This window comes from Mus caroli, unplaced genomic scaffold (genome assembly GCF_978045245.1).
Source record: "Mus caroli unplaced genomic scaffold, Mus_caroli_1 scaffold_6, whole genome shotgun sequence".
NCBI lineage: Eukaryota > Metazoa > Chordata > Mammalia > Rodentia > Muridae > Mus > Mus caroli.
In genome coordinates this window covers 30,983,508-31,005,188 of record NW_028227261.1, presented here as the reverse complement: position 1 = coordinate 31,005,188, position 21,681 = coordinate 30,983,508, and the positions used below count along the sequence as shown (strand labels likewise).

Genomic DNA, 21,681 nt, shown 5'->3' with positions numbered 1-21,681 from the left:
TCTTCTCACAGAATGGTTCCTAAATAGTCTTTTTCCTTAGGAATTCATCGTTACTTTCATTTACACTGTTCACATCTGAAAACATCTACAACCTTATATATTCAAAGTATTCTCTCCCAGGAGACCATAATGTCTGTTAACTCAGATGGATCTGTTACGCATTCAGCATTCCTAGATATCATGGACATGCTCAGTATAGACATCTAATATGTGCCCGGTGTTGTGTGTGTCTGTGTGTAGCAAAGCATGGCTTCTGCATTTGGGTTTTAGGAACCACTTGAATGTACATGGAGCCCAGCATTTATCCTAGAAACTACTGGTTCCTGAGAAAGGATCCAGGTGGCCTTGCTGCAAACGTTTGGTGATTTTGCCATTGCAGGGTCAGCAATTTTATTTTGATGTTATTTGGGAGAAAGCAGTATTTTTGATTAGCAAGTAAAATTAATGTAGAAAACAAATACTGTGTTAACTAGTTGGTATAATAAGGCATCTGTGCCATGTTGCATTTCAACTCATTAAATTTCTCAACTTCTAATTACAGTAAGGTTACAGCTTTTAATAGAATCAACCAAACTTGAGCTTAGCAATGGCTTTAGAGAAATAAAATTGATAACATTTTGTATGGTAAACTTTAAAGTCCAATTTTCTTAAAATAAATATTGAAATTATATGCTACTTAATTTCTCTTTTTTTTTTTTTTACTCATACAATTCAGATTTATTTAGTACTTACTGTGTTCTCTTTTAGGAACTTTTAGTACAGGTAAGCACTGTGATTCCTCATGGCATGATTATGTCATTTGAAGTGTATTGCTTCCTTTGTTCTCAGTGGAGCATAAACATTTATAGACATTGAGTTATTAGAGAGTAAACCTAGGGCCTCATACATGCTAGGGAAAATTTGAACCACTGAGCTATACCCGAAATGGTTTATGTCTTTTGGCTTGTGGGTGCTGTTGTTTCTTTCAAGACAGGATTTCTCTTTGTAGCCCTGACTATCTTGGAACTTGCTGTGTAGACTAGGATGACCTCAAACTCAGAGATCCACCTGCCTCTGCCACCACCACCCAGCTGGTTTTAGTTTGTAAGATTTTTTGTTTTTAAATTTGTTTTATGTGTATGGCTAGTTTATTTTTATGTATTATGTCTGTGTGCCACATGTATGCCTGCTCCCTGTGGAGGTCAGCAGCAGTTGTCAGATTCTGTGTAACTGGAATTACGAGTGATGTGAACAGCTGTGTGGCTGCTGTGAATTGAAACTGGGTCTTTTGCAAGAACGAGTGCTCTTAGTCATCTCTTCAGCCCCAGATTTAATTTATTTTAAATGTCTTTTAGACTTACTTATTTTAATTTCGTGTATATGAGTGTTTCACCTGCATGTGTATCTGCATACCACATGTGTGCCTAGTTCCTGAAGAGGTCAGAGGAGGGCATCGGATCCTCTGGGATTGAGCCACCATGTTGGTGTTGGGATCAGACCTAGACCCTCTTTAAGAGCAACAGGTGTTCTTAACCATTGAACCACTTCCTGAGGCAAAATTTGTATATTTTTAATTATGTGTATTTGGGGGCAGGTACAGAGGAGCGTAAGTAGCCTTGGAGGCCAGAGATGCTGCATCCCCTGGAGCTAGAGTTATGAACAGTTGTGAGCGGTCACTGATGCTGGGAATTGACCTTTGAATTCATCTGTCTCTCTCCCTCTCCCCTCGCTCCTCTCTCTATTTAAAGAAAGGGTCCCTCTATAGTCCTGGTTGACCAGGAACTCACTGTATTGTGTAGCCCAGGCTGGCCTCCAACTCAAATAGATTCACTTGCATCTGCCTTCTGAGTGCTGGGGTTAAAGGTCATGTTCCACTACACTTAATACAGTATGCACTCTTAACCACCAAGCCATCAATCCAGACCTGTGTTTTGTTTTGGTTTCTCTTCTTTCTCCCTCCCTCCTTCCCCTCTTCCCTTCCTTCTTTTCTTTCTTCCCCCAAACAAGGTTTCTCTGTGTAGTTCTGGCTGTCCAGGCTGGCCTCAAACTCACAGAGATCCCCTTGCCTCTGCTTCCAAGTGCTGGGATTAAGGACATTCGCCACCATCACCCTAAATTTATGTGTATGTGATCATGTGGGTAGAGGCCAAAAGACATTGACTGTCTTCCTCAGTGCTGTGTTTCCTGGTTTTGTTTGTTTGCTTGCCTTCTTGCTTGTTTTTAAAGGTAAAATCTTTCTAACTTGGGACTTGGCACATTCAGATAAACTGACTGGCCATGGGCTGCATGGACTTCTGCCGCCCGCCTGCGTGTCCTGGTGTTTCCTTTACTCTTCCATGTGGGAGTGTGTGTGTGTATGTGTGTGTGTGTGTGTGTGTGTGTGTGTTGGTTCAAGGAAATCCTCCTCACTGGCTGCCTCTTCACTTAGTCCTCAGTCCTGCTGACTTTGGCTGTCCCCCATCTTCTCTTTCCAGCACGGCTTTCCCTCTTAGTGAAAGAAAGTCTTAACTCTTGTTTCATTTTCCGTTCCTCTAGTTACTCAGTTCACTGTCTACATTCACCTCATACTCCATATCTACTCCCATCCCCTTCGGCCACATGTTAGTCCTCAGTGTCTGCCATCTAGACTACTAGGGTGCATTCAGATGGTCCCTTTTATTTTATCCTAGTTCACCGTACATGTAAAGGTCAGCTACTCTCCTAGAATAGCAAAATGTCACTTCTCCTCTGACGTTACATACTATGTGTTTCTCCTCCTCCTCCTCCTCCTCCTTCTTCTCCTTCTCCTCTTCCTCCTCTCCTTCTCCTTCTCCTCTTTCTCCTCCTCCTCCTCCTTCTTCTTTCTTTTCCTCCTCCTCCTCCTTCTCACAAAGATTTATTTATTTTATGTATATGAGTACACTGTAGCTGTCTTCAGACACACCAGAAGAGGGCATTAGATTACATTACAGATAGTTGTGAGCCACCATGTGGTTGCTGGGATTTGAACTCAGAACCTCTGGAAGAGCAGTCAGTGCTCTTACCTGCTGAGTTAAGCAGCTTAGGCTGGCCTTAACTGTACTGTTTATGAGGGTAACTGAATTCCTAGTACCCCGGCTTCTACTTCCTGGGTGCTGCTACAGGCTTGCTTGCGCCACCACACCTGGTTTCTCCTGAGCTAGGGATCAAATGAGACTTGTTGAATATCTGCTCGTTTCCTGTCTTGTAACTCCAGAGAACTTTTATAGGATTTGATTAAAGGTTTTATAAACTGTTTAATACTTAAAGTTAGAAGAGGTTGACTGCACACATGGTCTTGTTTGGGTGTGTTGGCTCATGCCTCTAATCTCAGCACTTGGGAGGGCTGAGACAGAATTGCCGGAAGTTCAAGGCAAACATGGGTTATTGAGACTCCTGTCTTATGGAAATGATTCTTAGGAGTAGAGGCCATAATAGTTTAGATTAAGTAAAACTATTTAATCACAATAATTAGAAGTTGTTAAATTTTAAAATGTTTGGAGTGAATTTTATTTTAAATGTGAAAATCTGTAATTCGGGCTAGCAAGATAGCGCAGCAAGTAAAGATGCCGTCATGCCTGGGTGTGATTTCTGGAACTTAAATGGTATTAGGACATAGACTCCCACAGGTGTCCACGTGTGTACTGTGGCACACTCATGCACGGACAAATATTTTAAATCTGCTATTAAAATGGCAGAGTTAGAATTTTTAAATTATTCTCTGAAACCACCCAGAGGTATAAATTCTGTTGGCTATTGAGAACAAGCTCCTGATTCGAAGTTCAGAGCACTGGTGAGGAAAAATAATAATTGATTCGATTTGCTTAGTAATGAAGATAAAATAGATATCAGCAAAGCATTTGGTGGTGTCACAAGTATTTGCTAAACAGCTCCTACAGATTCTTGGAAACTTTTAGAAGAATTACTGCTGTGACATTAAACCTGCTCTCCTAAGACCTAAGATGATATTGGTCACAATTGAAATACAGAACAATAGGTGCTAGTATAAAAATTGGGGAACATTTGAGTATGAAATTTACACCAAGTATTGAATTTACCTAATTTAATGTTATTTCCATTTTGTGGAGGCAGAGTGGCTTCCTGGGAAAGCATATGGGGATTAATACTTGGGAAGAATGACTCCTGGTCCTAACTGATGCTTGGGACCCATGTGCACTGCAGCCTCTTCTTTGAGCATTGAGCCGCACGTGTAAGAGGGATGCTGGAGAAGCTCGGTGAGCTCAGCTCTCCAAGTGTACAAACAACATTTCATGAGCTATCCTAGGTGAAAGATGGCCTCATCAAGCATGGGCTGGAGAATCTCTGCTGAAGGTGCATTTAGCATGCAGAAGACCCTGCGTTTAATTCCTACCACCACCTGCAAATAGCGGCCACAGTATTCTTTTTTATATATACTGTCTGTTTAAAATATTTAGAAGTCCATTCATTACAGTGCTCATCTCATTTGTCCCGTGGTGGTTTAGTATCTACTCCCACCTTACTGACCCACAAGGCATAGAAGTAGACTAAGTCCCACACTGCTTAGATTCCAAAGAAACTGCACCGTTCTTCAAGTCCGTCCCCTCAGTCATAGTAATGTCATCCCATTCAATTAGAGGTGGCAGAGGCTGGCCTGGCTCCAAAAGAAGACTGTCAATTCCTCTCCCTGTCTGTGTCCACGCTCGGCAGGATGCTTCCTCACGCCCACCTCTCTCCCCCTTGCTGTGACTTTGGCTTCCGCCAGATGTCACACCGCTGCTTGTCACCGCCCAGACTCTGTAGTCGCTGATTTTGTTGTTTCAGTGTGTTTGTCACAACTGTGCTCCTTAGCTGTAAAATTTATGGAATTTCAAGCACTTGTTAATCACTACAGTGTTTCTTTTCCTGATAGAGGAAACAGACAAGGAGTCGTAGGCACAAAAGCTAGAAGGAAGGGAATGGTCCATCTAATTTAAGCAAGTTTCTGTGTATGATACACACTCTCTACTTCCAAAAGTGTAAGAATCTCAGGAGAATGGAGCTTAGCTCTGTAGTTCTCAGGTGCGGAGACACTTTTGCAGGAAGAAATACATAAAAGATCCATTTTATGGATGATACCCAGTTCAATGTTATCCCCTTGGCAACCGTAAGAAAGTAGAGAATTCTCTGTGATAGCATCTTCTGGATTTTTGTATTATCTAGTCAAATCTTAAAAATGAGCAGGTGGGGGGTAGTTAGGTTCTGATATTACTGCATATAGGCATTACACTGGGTGCTTCACATGTATTTAAGCCTCAGGAAAATTTAAAATGGCCTGGATCTCTTCACTTGGTAAATAAGCTTATCATGTCTGACCCCACCCCCACCCACCGACACACCTCAACACATGCACCTGGAATAAGAGGTTTGTTTGTTCTTTTGTTTTTTTTTGGGGGGGGGTTGGTTTGGTTTGGTTTTGAGGGTTTTTTTGTTGTTGTTTTTGAAGACAGAGTTTCTCTGTGTAGCCCTGGTTGTTCTGAAACTCACTCTGTAGATCAAACTGGCTTCAAACTCAAGAGATCTGCCTGCCTCTGACTCCGCCTCTGCCTCTGGGACTACAGGTGTAGAACACTACCTCCTGGCCCAAAGGCAAAATTTTTTAGTTGAGTATGATGATACATGTCCATAATGCCCACACTGGAGAGATGAGACAATGTTTACAACAAGTTCAAGACCAGCCTAATCTACTGGGTGAGTTTCAGATTAGCCAGGGCTATATAATAAGATCCTCCTGTCTCCACCAGCTTCCCCAAAAGAGAAAGGCAGAATTGTTGCAATATCTTAGTCCAGAGGCTAAAAGCTATTTTTAAGTCCCCAGGATGATTTATTTGATTTTTTTTCCTTTATATATTATACACAATTTAAAACCAAACATGTTGGTGTTTATAAACTGTTGGTGGCGATTCTCAGGCTATTATTAAGGAGTGTGGATTCATTTACAAGATGGACAGTTGAATATTTGCATTGTTTAAAATATATACAACATTCAGTCTCAGCCTTCGCTATAGAACATGTCTAGTGGTCTAATGCACAGGTCTTTACTGGTTAGACCTCTTAACTTTGTCTTACGTCTTTGACAGAATAGAGGTTACTTGCTAAAAGACAGGACTTTGGGTCCTGTTATTGGTGTTTGCACTTCTCAATAGTTAGGCTGATTCTTCCATGTGATACTGTGCAAGAAAGAATACACAGGCTAGAGAGTGATGCTTGGGATAGACTCGTCTGCAAGAGACAGCATGGAAAGGCTTAATATGTGTTGACTAGGTTCCCAAATGACAGGTCACATTTTTTTTGTGGGAACCCAGGGTAGACTGACCATAACACTGTAAGTAAGATAACACTGTGTCTAATATCGTTGTCAACCCTAGGGCATGGGTAAGGAATCCGAAAGTAAAGGCTAAGAAACTTTTTGTTTGTTTGTTTTTTCCATGACAAGGTTTCTCTCTGTAACTCTGGCTGTCCTGGAACTCACTCTGTAGACCAGGCTGGCCTCGAACTCACAGATCATTTGCCTACTTCTGCCTCCCAAGTGCTGACACTGAGGTGTGCACCACCACGGTCTGCTGAGACAAGGAAACTTCAGTTACTACTTTACCTGCATGTTCCAGGTAACATGCTGGGCACTTTGAGGAACCATCTCTCTGAATCCTTTTATAAAGACATCCTGGAAGGAATTTACCTTGTACCAGGAGTGCTTGGGCTTCCTAATTACTTTTAATTTCATCGATTAGTTTATTTCTTTGATAGTAATACCTACCACTTATCAGGCCTGTCCCTGTGCTTTAGATACTTGTCATCCATTATCTCTGACCCTTCACTGCAGCCCTTTTGTACTAGGCCTTATTTTAGTTGAGCTTCTAGAATTCAGACTTTTCCTAAAGTAACACATATTAATAGAACCAGAATTCAAACTCATGTCCAGGACTTGTTCCTTCCTGAGTTGTTTTTGTGATATTAGTTTCCTCTTTATTTATTACATAATGTCTAACTTGCTTCCTAAGCTTTTTATCCTTAGCACCTCATGTCTAGAGGGAAGTTGGAAAGAGAAGCAACAGATCTGCTTGCTTATGGAGATGCAGACATTTGACTTGACCTTGAAACACTTCTCAGAAATGGGGCTTTGGGGGCTGGAGCACTGTTTTTGGCAGAGGACCTGGTTCAGCTCCCAGCATCCACATGGCAGTTCACAACTGTCTGTAGCTCCACTTCCAATGGATCCAATACTCCTTCTGACCATTGAGGGCTCTTGTCTACATGTGCTGCACACACATACACTCAGACATACACACATATATTTAAAATAAATATTTTTAAAAGAAAAAATAGTGTCTATCACATCTTTGCTTTGATTTAGTTGTTTTCTTAATGTTTGCTTGTAATATTAAGCATTAACCATACATAATAAATAAAGCGTGCGATGTTTTCTCTGGTGTATGAGGACTCACTCATTTAACAAATGTTTATTAGCTACAGGCTGTGTACCTGTATGTCATTGAACAAGACAGAAGTACTCCTGCCTTCATAGAGTTTATAATACATAAAATATTTGTGAATAGGTGAATTGTATACTGTTTCCCCTCATCACACCACAAGAAGTCACGCTTGTGTAAGTTGTTGAATAGAAGAACTATAGAAACTTAGAGCTATTAACTTTTGTGTAGAACCATTCAGAATAGCACACAAATGAATTACTTAGAATTGATCTAACTTCAGGAAAACAGTGACAACATACAAAAATTTGTTTGAAAGTTAAAGAAAAAACTAAGAAACTAGTATAAGTCAAAAAGTCTTAGCTGGAGCATTGTCAGAATTTCTGAATTCTGAAGAGTTTCTGAACTGAAACTGCAGTTGTTACACAGATGTATTGACTTAATTAGTCTAGATAACACCGCTTATTTATGCTTCAGCACCTCACACATGCAAAAGTTGGTAACTCGAAGTCACACAATATTTGTGAGTTATCTTCTATACCACAAGTTGTAGTTTCTGACTACCAACTTCTCTGAGTGTATATAAGATGCTTAAGCATAAATAAATTATATTATGTAGCTCAAGTGAGAAACACAGTTGCTTCCGAACTTGTGTTTGCATGGGGTTTCTTATAAAATCTTCTGGTGATGACTCTTAAATAACGTGGATTGTTCTAAAACATGATTTAATCTCATACTGTGGGTAACAGCTTCATTAGATAGAATATTTCTGGACTTTGCTGCTTGAGTCCTCCTTGAGTGTCTATGGATTCCTAATGTACCATACACCTTTGTAAACTGTTTCGGTTCATTGTCCTGAGGGTATTCTAGCTGCATGGAGTTGGGAAGAGTGAGTTATGTATATACTTGGAGAAAAGATTAAACTTACTCTGTGATAGGTAAGAAGATTATCATGCCAGGTAGCAGAGGCAGGCAGATCTTTCTGAGTTCAAGGCCAGCCTGGTCTACAGAATGTGTTCCAGGACAGCTAAAGCTACACAGAGAAACCCTGTCTGGGAACAACCCCCCCCCCTCCCCAAAAGAAAAAGAAAGAAAAGAATTAAAGAAACAAACTGTTTCATACATTCTCTTGGAGAAGAATGCTAATTGAAGACACTTGGCTATTCTTTATCTCCCTATCCCCAATTTGTCTCCTAACTTTGACTATAAGAACATGACAATAGTCTGTCTGTGAGAATCTACAGTGCTGTTCTCACACTTTACATACGTTTTTATTTTTATCTTTAGCTAACTTAAGCAGAGCTTTTGTTGTTCAAAGTATGAGTTATAGAAAGGTTAGGAGGTAGCTAACATACTAGAGATGTGGGTAACAGTTTCTGAGCACAGTCAAGTACAGCACACTGACTGGGAATGTGGTGGGCCAGCAGCTCTTCTCCCAGAACTCCTCACTACTAGTGGCTAAGTCTTATTTTTGTGAGCTGTCTACTATTTTATTCCAAGGATAGGCACCTGTTTGGAAGTTGGAGCTCATGTAATTTTCAAGGGACATTAGCAACTTCCTACTTAGTAGAACAGCTGGGCTAGTAGGATTCCAGTAGGGTTATTCATTTGCTCTACCACGAGTGTCTTCAAGCCACCAGGCGCCTGTATTGGTCAGTGTGCAAAGAATGTGTAGTGTCCCTTTTGGATCCATTGCTTGTTCCAATATCACATTCCATGGTTTTTCATTTTATTGAACACAGGCATAAGTATGGGGATAGGCACAAACCACAGACAAGGCTTCATTGATGCCACTGAAGCAGACGCAAGAACAAACAAAAAGAAAACCCGCCGGGCGTGGTGGCGCACGCCTTTAATCCCAGCACTCGGGAGGCAGAGGCAGGCGGATTTCTGAGTTCGAGGCCAGCCTGGTCTACAAAGTGAGTTCCAGGACAGCCAGGGATATACAGAGAAACCCTGTCTCAAAAAAAAAAAAAAGAAAAAAAAAAAGAAAACCCACAAAATGGGATTCCCACCACTAGTGCCTGGAGCGTAGACAGGATGAATTTAATATGGCAAATACTCAGCTGATACAGAAAAAGTAATTATTCCTTTGGAAATGAAAGCAAGGCAGATTTAGTCAAGACTCACTGTAATAACTTGTGGTTTTACACTTGTAGGTAATATGAAGACAAATATTAAATGCAAGTCACAACCATTTTTTAATTTGTTTCATTGATGAAAAGTAGATTTTATTCATCTTAAAGGAGTCTTGTTATATTAGAGAGGTGTTGGGCTAATGGGATGGATGGCTCAGTAGGAAAAGGTGCTTGCTGACAAGCCTGATAACTTGAGCTCAGTCCCAAAACCCACATGGTGGAGGGAGAAAGCCAACCCCACACAGTTGTCCTCCAACCTTTACAGACACGAAAATACAATAAGTAAATGGAGTTTTCCAAAAAGAAAAGAAAAATGTTTTACATGCACACACACACATATATATATATATATGATAAATAAATGCAGTTTGTGACTTCAACTTAAATATTTGAGACTGTTTGATACCTTGTTTTGTGATCAAGGCTTTATGTGGTATGAGGTTTTTGTTTTTGTTTTTGTTTGTGAGCTATGCCTCACTCTGTTGCCCTAACTGGCTCCAGTCCTGAACTCCTGGGCTCATTAGCTTGCTTATTTTGAATGACATGATTGGACTCAGTCTCTGGCCTGACGCGTAATTGTGTTTGTTGGTCTCTTTTGTTGTTGTCACAGTTTTATTTGTAGGTGTTTGAAATAGCGTCTCAATTTGTAGCTTTGACGTACCTGGAACTTACAGAGATCTTCCTGCCTTTGCCTCCCAAGTGCTGGGATTGAAGTATAGGCCATTATTCCAGGTTCTTGGTTTCAATGAATGAAACCAAGAATGACCCAGGAACATCTAAGCCTTTGAAGTGGTTTTATATCAGGCTCTTAACACCCCCTCAGTGCGCTCTCGCGTCTCTGTGTGTGTGTGTGTGTGTGTGTGTGTGTGTGTGTGTGTGTGTGTGTGTGTGAGAGAGGGGGGGGGGGATAACTTGTGGGAGTCAGGGATCAAGCTCAGACCATCAGGCCTGGCTGTAAGTCAAGCCCCCTTACCTGCTGAGCCTTGCTGACTCTCCATACCAGGTTCTTTTTCCATAGGCTTTAAGTAGAAACAAAAAAGCTTTTTGCTTTACCTCTGACAATACTAGAAGTCCTCCAGATAGGTGTTTATTTTTATTGCCACTGCGATTTAGTCATGTTCTTATTTATCAAGAGCTCTCATCTCCACTTTGCTGTGTGTTTCCTTTGCAGACCCCATATCATGTGAACCTCCTCCTGGCTGGCTATGACGAGCACGAAGGGCCAGCCCTTTACTACATGGACTACCTGGCAGCCTTGGCCAAGGCTCCTTTTGCAGCTCATGGCTATGGTGCCTTTCTGACTCTCAGCATCCTTGACCGATACTACACACCGAGTAAGTACTAGCACTCTAGGAAGAGAGCAGCGCACAGCCCTGCCCTTAGCTTTCTCAGTCTTGGAGTTGGCTGGCTATGCCCTAGGTAGAGGACAGCTCCTCTCTAGAAGCTGTTCTCTCTTTTGTGGATCAATGCAGTCTTCAAAAACCTTATTGATAAAAGTCTTCCTGACCACCAAAATAAGATACTCCTGTGTCTGGTGCTGGGTTTTGCCGTGCTTAAGTTAGATGCTGGAGTAGATGTCAGCATGAGTGAGAGCTTTTCTGTCCGGTTCTCTAGCTTCACTCTCGTTCATTCTCCTCCCTAGGTGATTGTTAACATCTCAGCTGTAGAAAGTGAGCCAAGCAGTTTATGTTTTGAACTTGTGAGGACTTCTTTGTTTAAACAAAGCTTTTGAAGACCACTCTTACCTGCATATAAAATTGTTTCTTCCCTTGTATCTAAACTGACAGCTTGACAAAACTTGGGATAGGCAGTGTTTTTGTGCTGAGTTCTGTCTTCTGACACCAGTCTCATGCTCTCTGTAGCCACTGTGGACAGAGAGGACTTGAATCCAGCTGTCTCAAGCTAGGACTGCAGCAGTTAACCACTCTCTCCTTACGCTCCCATCTCCCTGTCAGCAGAATGACAACTGGCACAGTTTTTTCCTTTTGGTGCTGCCCTCATACTCGACCTCAGCCATGCTAGAGCTCCAGGCCACGTCCTGAAAAGAATTAGCCTGGCCTCCTGGTGACTGTCTCCTGATTTGGCATCTGTCAGTAATACAGCTGATTCCCCCACCAAAATAACCAGCAGCCACCCTTGAAGCCTAATGCATAATATGTCATCCCAGTTAGCCATGCCTACCAACAATCCCTTTGGATCCCGTCTAGAAGTCCCAAGCCCATCCTCTTAATTGTCTTCTCATTGTTAAGCTGAGACCCAGCTGGGAGAGTAAGGATGGAACTCCAGCCTTGTCCCCCCTCTCCCTGACTTGCAGCTGGCAAAGGCAGATGGAATTGATTTAAGCCCTGGACTAAAGGATTGGTGAGGGTGAGCCATGAAAAGAGGGGCTGGCTGCTGGACTTCTTCAGAGGCAGGTCCAGGCCGGGAGACAGAATTCCGTCATGCTTACCCTCCTCTGTAGCAAATCAATTCGTAATGGCTCTTGACCGTGGGAGCACTGGATCTGGGGCGCCCTCCTCTGCATGTGGAGTAAGACGGTCGTAGGCTAGAAGGCTGGACACGTTTTGTCTTTTCCAATTGTGTGGCCCCCCGACCTGAGGAAGCTGAAACAAGCTGTTGAGTGCAGGACACAGACAGCCTTCAGTGCTCGGCCTCTGTTTTCTCTTTCAGCCATCTCACGTGAGAGGGCAGTGGAGCTGCTTAGGAAGTGTCTGGAGGAGGTGAGTAGCTCCCAGGGCATCCTGGAGGAATGGCTTCTCTCAGTCTGAAGCAGCGTTCCTGATCTTGGCTGCTTTTTTTCTGCTCCTTGCCAGGAGGTAGTAATAAGTACCCTCTGATGTGGGTACTTGCTACCAGTGATGGAGGCTGATGTGGGTGATGGGCTTATTCTCTCATGGGTCGCTGCCTCATTAATGTCAGGTTTACAATTTAATTACAATTAAATTAAGTTAATTACAACTCATTTCTGGATCATCCAGACTAGTGATTCTCAACATTCACTATATGTAAGAATTATCTTGGGGCAACTTTCCTTTTCCCTGGTTGGCCCCAGCACCCAGTTCTGAATCTTCTGTAGTTGGTAGAGACTGAGTCTCTGGTTTTAACTAGCAACCAAGTGATTTTAATACAGTGCTGATCAGGCCTTTGCTGTAAGAGACGGTCTGGACGTTAGATACTCCTGTTGTGCCGCTGAGAAACTCTGCTCCCTTACCAGCGCATTAGGATGACCCTGGAAAGCACCTGGGAAGTTTCGGGTCAGAGGTAGAGAAAAATCTTTTGTTTTGGGAGGCCAAGAACCCCAAATCTGATGGTTGCAGTAAGAGTGTAAGGATATAGGATAAAGTGGCCAAAACTCGCCTTGTTGTTAGACTTTGTCATTCTTTTATTTTTTGCATAGCTTAAGAATGGGAATGAAGTAAGTGTCCAGTGAGAGCAGGGGTGAGCACACGTCAGAGCATTGGCTGCTGGGTTCAGTTTGCCTTGTGCAGGACCCTGTTAACTCAACCACAGCCCCATTCCCTCTTCCTCTTTTTTTTTTTTTTTTTTTTTTTTGGTTTTTTGAGACAGGGTTTCTCTGTGTAGCCCTGGCTGTCCTGGAACTCTCTGTAGACCAGGCTGGCCTGGAATTCAAAAATCCCAGAGGTGTGTGGGTGAATTTTTCTGTGTTGGTGGCCAACTTGGTATACATAGCAAGTATCAGGCCAACCAAGGCTACAAAGTAAGTCCTTGTCTTTTAAAAAAAAATGTAAAGGAAACTGTTGTTTGCTTATTGTCACCCTTTCTTGAACTTTGACCTTGATTCTAGATATGAGCCGACAGCCAGAGAGAACTGTGGAAATGAAATAGGCTGTTATTGCCTGGTCCTCGGCCGCAGAGGAGATGGACATTAGGGAGGGTGGTCAGAAGCCTGAGGTCATTTCCAAATAGTCTCCCAAGGAAGTAGATGGAGAGCCAAAGTCTTCTGGAGGCTCTTAGAGAGGTGGTTAGCAAGGGCACAGAAGTGAAGATTTCTGAGCTGCACTTCTCAGTAGTCAGCTTCCATGTGTGTAGACTGTTCCTCTAGAACAGCCTTTACCTGGACTGGGAGAGCCAGGATTCTGTGGACAGCATCCTAGCATCCCTGCAGCTACACACACAGACACACTCCCTTATATGGCTCTTCTCATGCAGGGAAATGACTACATAAACTGTTGAGACCTAAGATAGCCAGCCCGTGTGGGCCCAGACTTGGTTCTTAGTTCCTTGCTAGCCACTACCTGAAGAGTTTTTAAAGAGGCAAGTGTGTTCTTGTAAGCTGATTGGTATCAGGCTGTGGGGATGAACATTGGGTTGTCTTGTGTACCAGCTGACTGACCAGAGTCAGGCTCACAGCTACATTTCACAGATCTTGGTCACTACCTTCCAGTCAGCCTCCAGCTACTTTCTAGACACTCTTCCATGACATAGTACCAGCTGCCTCTAGTAGAATATTGGTTTGGTTTCACAAAAAGAGAGGTTTTACACTTGACATTTTCTCTTAGAACAGAACCTGCCACATAGTTAGTATTCAGTAAATGTTTGCTGACAGATTTCTTTCATGTCCCTGCAGCTCCAGAAGCGCTTCATCTTGAATCTGCCGACCTTCAGTGTCCGGGTCATTGACAAAGATGGCATCCACAATCTGGAGAACATTGCCTTCCCTAAGCGGGACTCCTAACGTCACGTCCTTCCCTCCCACTCACCAGGGAACTTTTTGATGGGCTAACTTTATTTTTTTTTCTACTCTTTTGACGTTCACTCTTGATAGATGGTTAATTCAAAATAAAGCTGAATATAGCTAAATTGAGCTTTCTGGTTTTGGCCTTAGTTTACCCAACATCACAGTACAGAGGCACTGAAATGATGGTTGTGATCTTGCCAGGATGCTCGCTCCTGTCTCCTAATGATCTACGTGGCTCTGCCAGCTCAGAGCCCCTCATTCTGCTCACTGTCCAGCTTCTTCCCTCTGGCTCTTTCAGTCCCTTGCTTTTTCTCTAAAGCTATGGATCTTTTTGCATTTAAACTTAAATCTTTTTTGTTGGCCAGACATGATGGCACTTAGTCCTAGCACTTAGAAGTCAGAGGTAGGTGGATCTCTGAGTTTGAGACCAGCCTGGTCTACATAGTGAGTTGTAGGGCAACCAGGCTCATGTAGATGGATCCTGTCTCAAAACAAAAAAAGAAAGGAAAAACTGTTGTGTTGAAATATATATGTGCAATGTGGGGGCCATAGGACAACCTTGAGTGTTATTCTCAGAAATAGACAGTCTGCCTCTCACCAACAATCCCATGTTTGATTTTATTAAAAACAGGAATTCTTGGGCTCAGACTCAGGTTTATGAGGCAAGCATTTTACCAATCAAACTATGTCCTCAGCAGTGCCAAAACAGCCAGAAAGTATCCCTCCTATTTTACTCTGATTGCTTTATCAGAGGACATTTCAGCTATTCATTTCTTACGTGTTTCTTTGTTTGAGACATGATCTCATGTAGCCCAGGCTGGCCTTCAACTCTGTGCTCAAGAAGGGTGATCTTCAACCCTTTATTGTATTCTTCTTTCTCTACTTTCCAAAAACTGGGATATAGTCCTGTTTCACTCAGGTACTCAGTCTTGGTACTTGGGAGTGTTGGCAAAGGGAATATCCGGGATAGATCCCAGAGCCTGGCACTGGTGGGCCCCTTGGCCACTGAGTCCCATCCACAATCCTCCTTTTACTTCTGTTTTGTGGCAAAGTCTTGCTAGTTTGCCTAAGCCTTGAACTAGCTATGAAATTCAGGCTGGCCTCTTCCTGCCTCTGCCACTTTAGCAGCTGGCACTATGGGCTTTTGCTATCGGGCCCAGCTCACTTGCCTGCTTGCCTGTGTGCCTTTTATTTTATGTAGGATGTATACCTGCATGGGCATCATGGTTGAACCTCGTGCCAGAGAAAGACATTGGATCCCTGTGAGTTGAGTTTACAGATGGTTGAGCTGTCCTGTGTGGGTCCTGGCAATCAAACCCAGGTCTTCTGGAAGAGTAGCTAGTGCCCTTAACTGCTAAGCCACCTCACCAGCCAGGTCCTGATTTCTTCCCTGTTTTTAAAGATATAAGTCGAAGCTGAACAGATGATTCATAAGATAAGAGCACTGACTGTTCTTCCAGAGGACACAGGTTCAATTCCTAGCAACCACGTAGCAGATCATAATTGTCCGTAACTCCAGTTCCAGGGACCCTCATGCACGTAAAATAAAAATGGTTAAATTATTTGCAAAATAAACAAGTACAAGTAAACACAGGGTGGCCTGGGAGTAGAGTACCTGCTTAGCAAGATTCAGGCTTTGGGTTTGATCTGCAGCATCGCACACTAAAATAAAGGCTGCTCATAACATAAAAGGGTTTGTTGGTTTTGTTTTTAAGGTCTTTTGATTTTTTTTTTTCTAAAGGAGGTGGATTTTTTTTATTTAAAAAAAATAATGGGGGCTGGTGAGATGGCTCAGTGGGTAAGAGCACCCGACTGCTCTTCCAAAGGTCCAGAGTTCAAATCCCAGCAACCACATGGTGGCTCACAACCATCCGTAATGAGATCTGACGCCCTCTTCTGGTGTGCCTGAAGACAGCTACAGTGTACTTATACATAATAAATAAATAAATAAATCTTTAAAAAAATAATGTGTTTATTATGTGTCTTGGTCAGACATCAGCTTTCTAGGGTTGTTGGTTCTTTCACTTTTATGTGGGTTCTGGGGATCAGGCTTAGGGTAGTCAGGCTTGCATGATTGGTCATTCCCTTACCTTATGAGCTCTGTGTGGATTTCCTTTCTGTTTTAAAATAGAATCTCACTGTGTAGCCCAAGCTGATCTGGAACTCACTGAAAACCAGGCTGGCCGTGGGCTCAGAGAGATCCACCTGCCTCTGCCTCTGCCTCTGCCTCTGCCTCTGCCTCTGCCTCTCCCTCTGCCTCTGCCTCTGCCTCTGCCTCTGCCTCTGCCTCTGCCTCTGCCTCTGCCTCTGCCTCTGCCTGAGTGTTGGGTCTAAAGGCGCTGGGACATACGTGTACAGTAATGCCCAGCTTCCTGTAAAGTTGCTGGCTTTAAATTCATAATCATCCTGCCTCTGCGCTACCACACCTGGCATCTGCGATAATACCACTTATAGAAGCTGAGCAGTGGTGGCGCATGCCTTTAAACCCAGCACTCGGGAGGCAGAGGCAGGCGGAGTTCTGAGTTTGAGGCCAGCCTCGTCTACAGAGGTAGTTTCAGGACAGCCAGACTATACATAGAAACCCTGACTCAGAAATAATACTACTACCGTATATAGCTAGGTTTTTGGTTTGCCCGAGAGAAGCATCTGCTGATTCTAAGATTGCTGTCTGTCTCTCATACTCACAATACTGAAGGCAACGTCAGTTCTGGTGCCTTACAGGCTTCTCTATGCACTGATGCTAAGTGCTTCATGTAGTGAGAACTGGGCAGAGAGGTGAGTCACATTACCAGCGATTCCACCTCCAGCATCACATGAAGAGCTTCGAACCTTCTGCTGGATCTCTAGATCTTTAGGTGTCTGCCTGCATAGGTGCTTCTCATTGATCCCTGGGTAGGGCCCTGTTGAAACATATCCTATAAAATGGTTGAAAGAGGACTTAGTTGATAGCGGTCTTGAGCATTCTACGCAGTGATCCATGTATGTAGTGATCTACATACTAGAGTGAAGTGCTCAGTAAACAGTCACTGCTAACCATGGTCCACAAACAGGATGCACCAGGAGTGAAAGGCTCACTGCCTTTCAATGTGCATGTCCCTAGGTCAGCATTATGCAAGCCCTTAGACCCACAAACCAGCTTATTCATACTACAACCTCCGCTTTAGGGACATCAAGCACACCCATGTGTCTAGAACTGACCTTACCACCTGCCTGCTCCAAACCTGTCTATGGTTTCATCTTATTGCTGCCCAAGCCAGAAACCTAAGCATTTAACATCTTCACAATGTGTGTATGCGGGGGGGGGGGGGGGTGTAGAGAAAAAGAGAGAGCCTGCAGTTTTCTGCATCGTTCTTAACACTAGCTTTTGTTCAGGCTGGTCTTCTGTCTTCCTTTTCTGTTCTCAGTGCAGTTCATGCTACCACATCGCATCTGTTTCAGACCACCCTTTTATCTCCTTGCTGTCTTCACATGGTCACCAGCTTCTGCCCTTTCTGCTTCCTACATCTTTTTGGAGTCTCTGTGGCTTTGAGGCAGGGTCTCTGTATAGTGTGGGCTGTTCTGGAACTTGCCGTGTAGACCAGGTGGGCATCACACTCTCAGTCGTTTGCCTTGGTGTACGAGGCATTTCATAGGCCACACCTATTCGAGCAACTTGGGTTCCTTTCTCTTTTGCTTGTCACGAAGCTTGGGGTCCATTTTGTTGGACCCTGAGAAATTTCTTACTACTATGGTTATTTCTCAGAAAGCACGAGGGCCTGAAAATCCTGATTCGTACGCAGTCTAAATATTCCCTGCTCAATTCTGAGCTTGCATTGCACAAGGAGAAGAGTGTAAGCATTGTATAACCCTGTTTTCAGTCATCTCTCCCCTGAGGCGAATCCCAGCTAGTCAGAAGCTGAAGTGCTCTTTAGATGCATACATAGGAGGCGAGGAAGGGAGAGTCAAGCACTCAGGCTCCATCGGACGCTCTCACAACACTCACAGTCTGCACGACTGCTTCTGCAGTGTGATGATCCTCACCGTACGCTGGCACAGCAGAGGCCGAGGGCTGAATGGGAGGGAGGACCCTCTCCCCCTGCTGGGGTCAAGCCTAAAATTTGGGACATCACAGGCATCAGACAAGGTTCTCAGCTATAATTTTCTCCTAAAATAGGACTGATGACTATCTGGATTTCTCCTTGGGAAAAATTACCCAGAACTAAAAAGTTGTTGAAAGATTGGTTTTGGACTGGAGGGATGGCTCAGCAGTTAAGAGCACTGACTGTTCTTCAAAAGGTCCTGAGTTCAAATCCCAGCAACCACATGGTGGCTCACAACCATCTGTAATGGGATCTGATGCCCTCTTCTGGTGTGTCTGAAGACAGCTACAGTGTATTCATATAAATAGTAATAAATATTAAAAGAAAAATCAGTTTCTTCTGTTTACCAATGTTTGATTGAGTTATTATATGACTGGCCAATACTGTATAAGTACTATATGTATGTACCTCATTATTTTCAACCTCACATAGTCTAAGAGTTTGCTTGCTTCTTTATTTATTGAGGCAGGGTCACTACATAGCTCTGACTATCCTGGAACTGACTATATGTAGATCAGGCTGGCCTCAGGCTCACAGAGATCCACCTACCTATTTCTCCTGAATATTGGCATTAAGTGTATGTGCCACCATGCTTGACAATCTCTTTTTTAAAAAGATTTATTTGTTTGTTTGTTTATTATATATAAGTACAATTTAGCTATCTTCAGACACACCAGAAGAGGGCATCAGATCTCATTATAGATGGTTGTAAGCTACCGTGTGGTTGCTGGGATTTGAACTCATGACCTCCGGAAGAGCTGTCAGTATTCTTAGCCTCTGAGCCATCTCTCCAGCCCTGGCACTCTTAATTTTAATTCTCAAATGTCTTGCCAGATCAAAAGTTTTGGTTAAAAGAGGGTATATGTCTGCATTCTCATATTTTGTATATATAGATTATGGCTAAGACACATTGAAAGCTCACTTGGTTGAGAGAGTTCTTGTCTAGCATATAGAAGGCCCTGGGGTTGTCTCTAGTACTGCATAAACCAGGTATGGTAGTATTTGGAGCTCTGGAATGTGGAGTCAAGGGAGTCGGGCATCCTCAGCTGCATAGTGAGTTGGAGGCCACCTTGGGATGCGTGGGATGATTTCCAAAACAAAACAATGTCTTGAGACAGTAAGGCACATTCTTGGGTTCTTAACTGAGACAACATCCTTGTCTAACAGTGCATGTGCAGATACTAGGGGAAGAACATCCCAGACAAAGGCAACAGTATGAGCTGTGACCCTGACACATGATGCTTGGGAAATAGAAATTAGAATGGCTGCTGTGAAGTGAGCCATGAAGAGAATTGTTGGTGAGGTTGGAGAAGCCAGCCATGTCTGGCTCATTGCATAGCACAGCCTGAGGATGGAGGCACACCAGTGAGAACACCAGTTGGGAGGCTGCTGTAGCAGGCCTGAGGAGGAATGGCGGCAGTGCGACACCCCAGGCTGCTGTTTAGAGACAGCATATATATGGCATAGACAGCATATATATATGTGTGTGTGTGTGTGTGTATGTGTGTGTGTATGTATATATATGTATATGGGTATGTGTGTATATGTGTTGTGTATGTATATATATATACACACATATACACACATATACCCTGTGCAGAACACCTACAGCTCCATAGAGGCTAGCCTGAACTAAGTGAAAACATATCCCCAAAACAAGGCTTGTTTTATTTATTTACATTCCAAATGTTGCCCCTCTTCTTGGTCCCCCTCCAAGAGTTCTTCACCCTGTCCCCCCCCCCCCGCCCTTTGCCTCTGAGAGGGTGCTCCCCCACCCCACCCTCCAGATCCTTCTTCCCCGGGCATCCAGTCTCTACAGGATTTTCTCTCCCAGAGGTCAGACAAGGTAGTCCTCTACTACACTTGTGCCAGGGGCCCAGACCAGCCTATGTATATACTCTTTGGTTGGTGGCTCAGTCTCTGGGAGCTCTAAGGGGTCCAGGTTAGTTGATACTGTTGTTCTTCCTATGGGGTTGCCGTCCCCTTCAGCTTCTTCAATCCTTCCCCTAACTCTTCCACAGGAGTCCCTGACCTCAGTCCAGTGCTTGCCTGTGAGTATCTGCATCTGTCTCAGTCAGCTTCCTGTAGAGCCTCCCTAAGGACAGCCATGCTAGCTAGGCTCCTGTCTGCAAGCACAGCATAGCACCAGTAATAGGATTACTAAGTATTACTAATGAGTATTGGTGCACACCCATGGGATGGATCCCAAGTTGGGCTGGTCACTGGATGGCCTTTCCTTCAATCTCTGCTCTGTTTGTCCCTACATTTCTTTTAGACAGGAGCAATTCTGGGTCAAAAAATGTGAAGGTAGGTTGGTGACCCCACCCCTCCACTGGGAGCCCTATCTGTCTCTGGAGGTGGTCTCCAAGTTCCATCTCTCCACTGTTGGGCACTGTGGCTAAGGTCATCCCCACTGAGTCCTGGGAGCCTCTCACATCCCACGTCTCTGGGACTTTCTAGAGGTTCCCCACCCCACAGTTGCATATTTCCATTCATTCTCCTGGCCCTCTGGGCTTCTCTTCTGTCCCCACCCTCCATACTTTTTGGTTAGTCACATCAAATCCAAAAAAGACTGCTTTAGCTTTGACATGACCGTTGATGGCCATGCTAAACAGATATAAACAGACTGGCAGGGCAATAGTGAGTAGAGAGTTGGGAGTGAGGAAATAAAAGAAGGGATGGAGCATTCTTTCAAAAAAGTTTAACCAGTCGGACAGTGGTGGCGCTGGCCTTTGATCCCAGCACTCGGGAGGCAGAGGCAGGAGGATCTGAGTTCGAGGCCAGCCTGGTTTACAGAGTGAGTTCCAGGACAGCCAAGGCTACACAGAGAAACCCTGTCTTGGAAAAACAAAACAAACAAACAAGTTTACCTGCAAAAGAAAGAGGCTTTGTGTTTTGTACAGTGACTCCTAAGATTCGGTGTGCTAGGTATGGTCTAGCGGGTGGTTACTTAGAGGAAAAGACTATCAGGAAAGATGTTTGGAGAGGAAAATCCTCAGGAAGAAGAGAGGCAGCATCTGCCCAGTTCAGACACACAGACATAAACAGTCAGCTGTGTCTCACTGGCACAGACTGCATACCTACAGCCATGGCAATGCATTGCACTGAGCACACAGACAGGCCTAACAAGTCACAGTAAATAAGATGCACACAGTATTCACACGTATACACACACACACTCAGAAGGACCTCCTGTTTGACATACCCTTCCTTCTCAGCACACTCAGTGCCCTTTGTAAACAACAGCACCCACCATCTTTGCCCAGGTGGACATCCTAGTGCATGAGCAGAAGTCAGTAAAATGATTCCCCAAATCATTAGGATAAATAACTTGTTCTGGA

General features: G+C 43.7%; 1 protein-coding gene across 1 annotated transcript in view; it reads left to right on the top strand.

Moving 5' to 3' along the window:
- Window positions 1-14,387, top strand: part of Psmb2 (proteasome 20S subunit beta 2) — a 32,845-nt gene extending 18,458 nt beyond the window's left edge. The window contains exons 4-6 of the mRNA XM_021160538.2: window positions 10,734-10,896; window positions 12,233-12,282; window positions 14,151-14,387. Coding sequence (XP_021016197.1) covers window positions 10,734-10,896; window positions 12,233-12,282; window positions 14,151-14,258 — 321 coding nt within the window. The 3' untranslated portion in view covers window positions 14,259-14,387. The remainder of the gene's footprint in view (window positions 1-10,733; window positions 10,897-12,232; window positions 12,283-14,150) is intronic.
- Window positions 14,388-21,681: the final 7,294 nt, after the last annotated feature.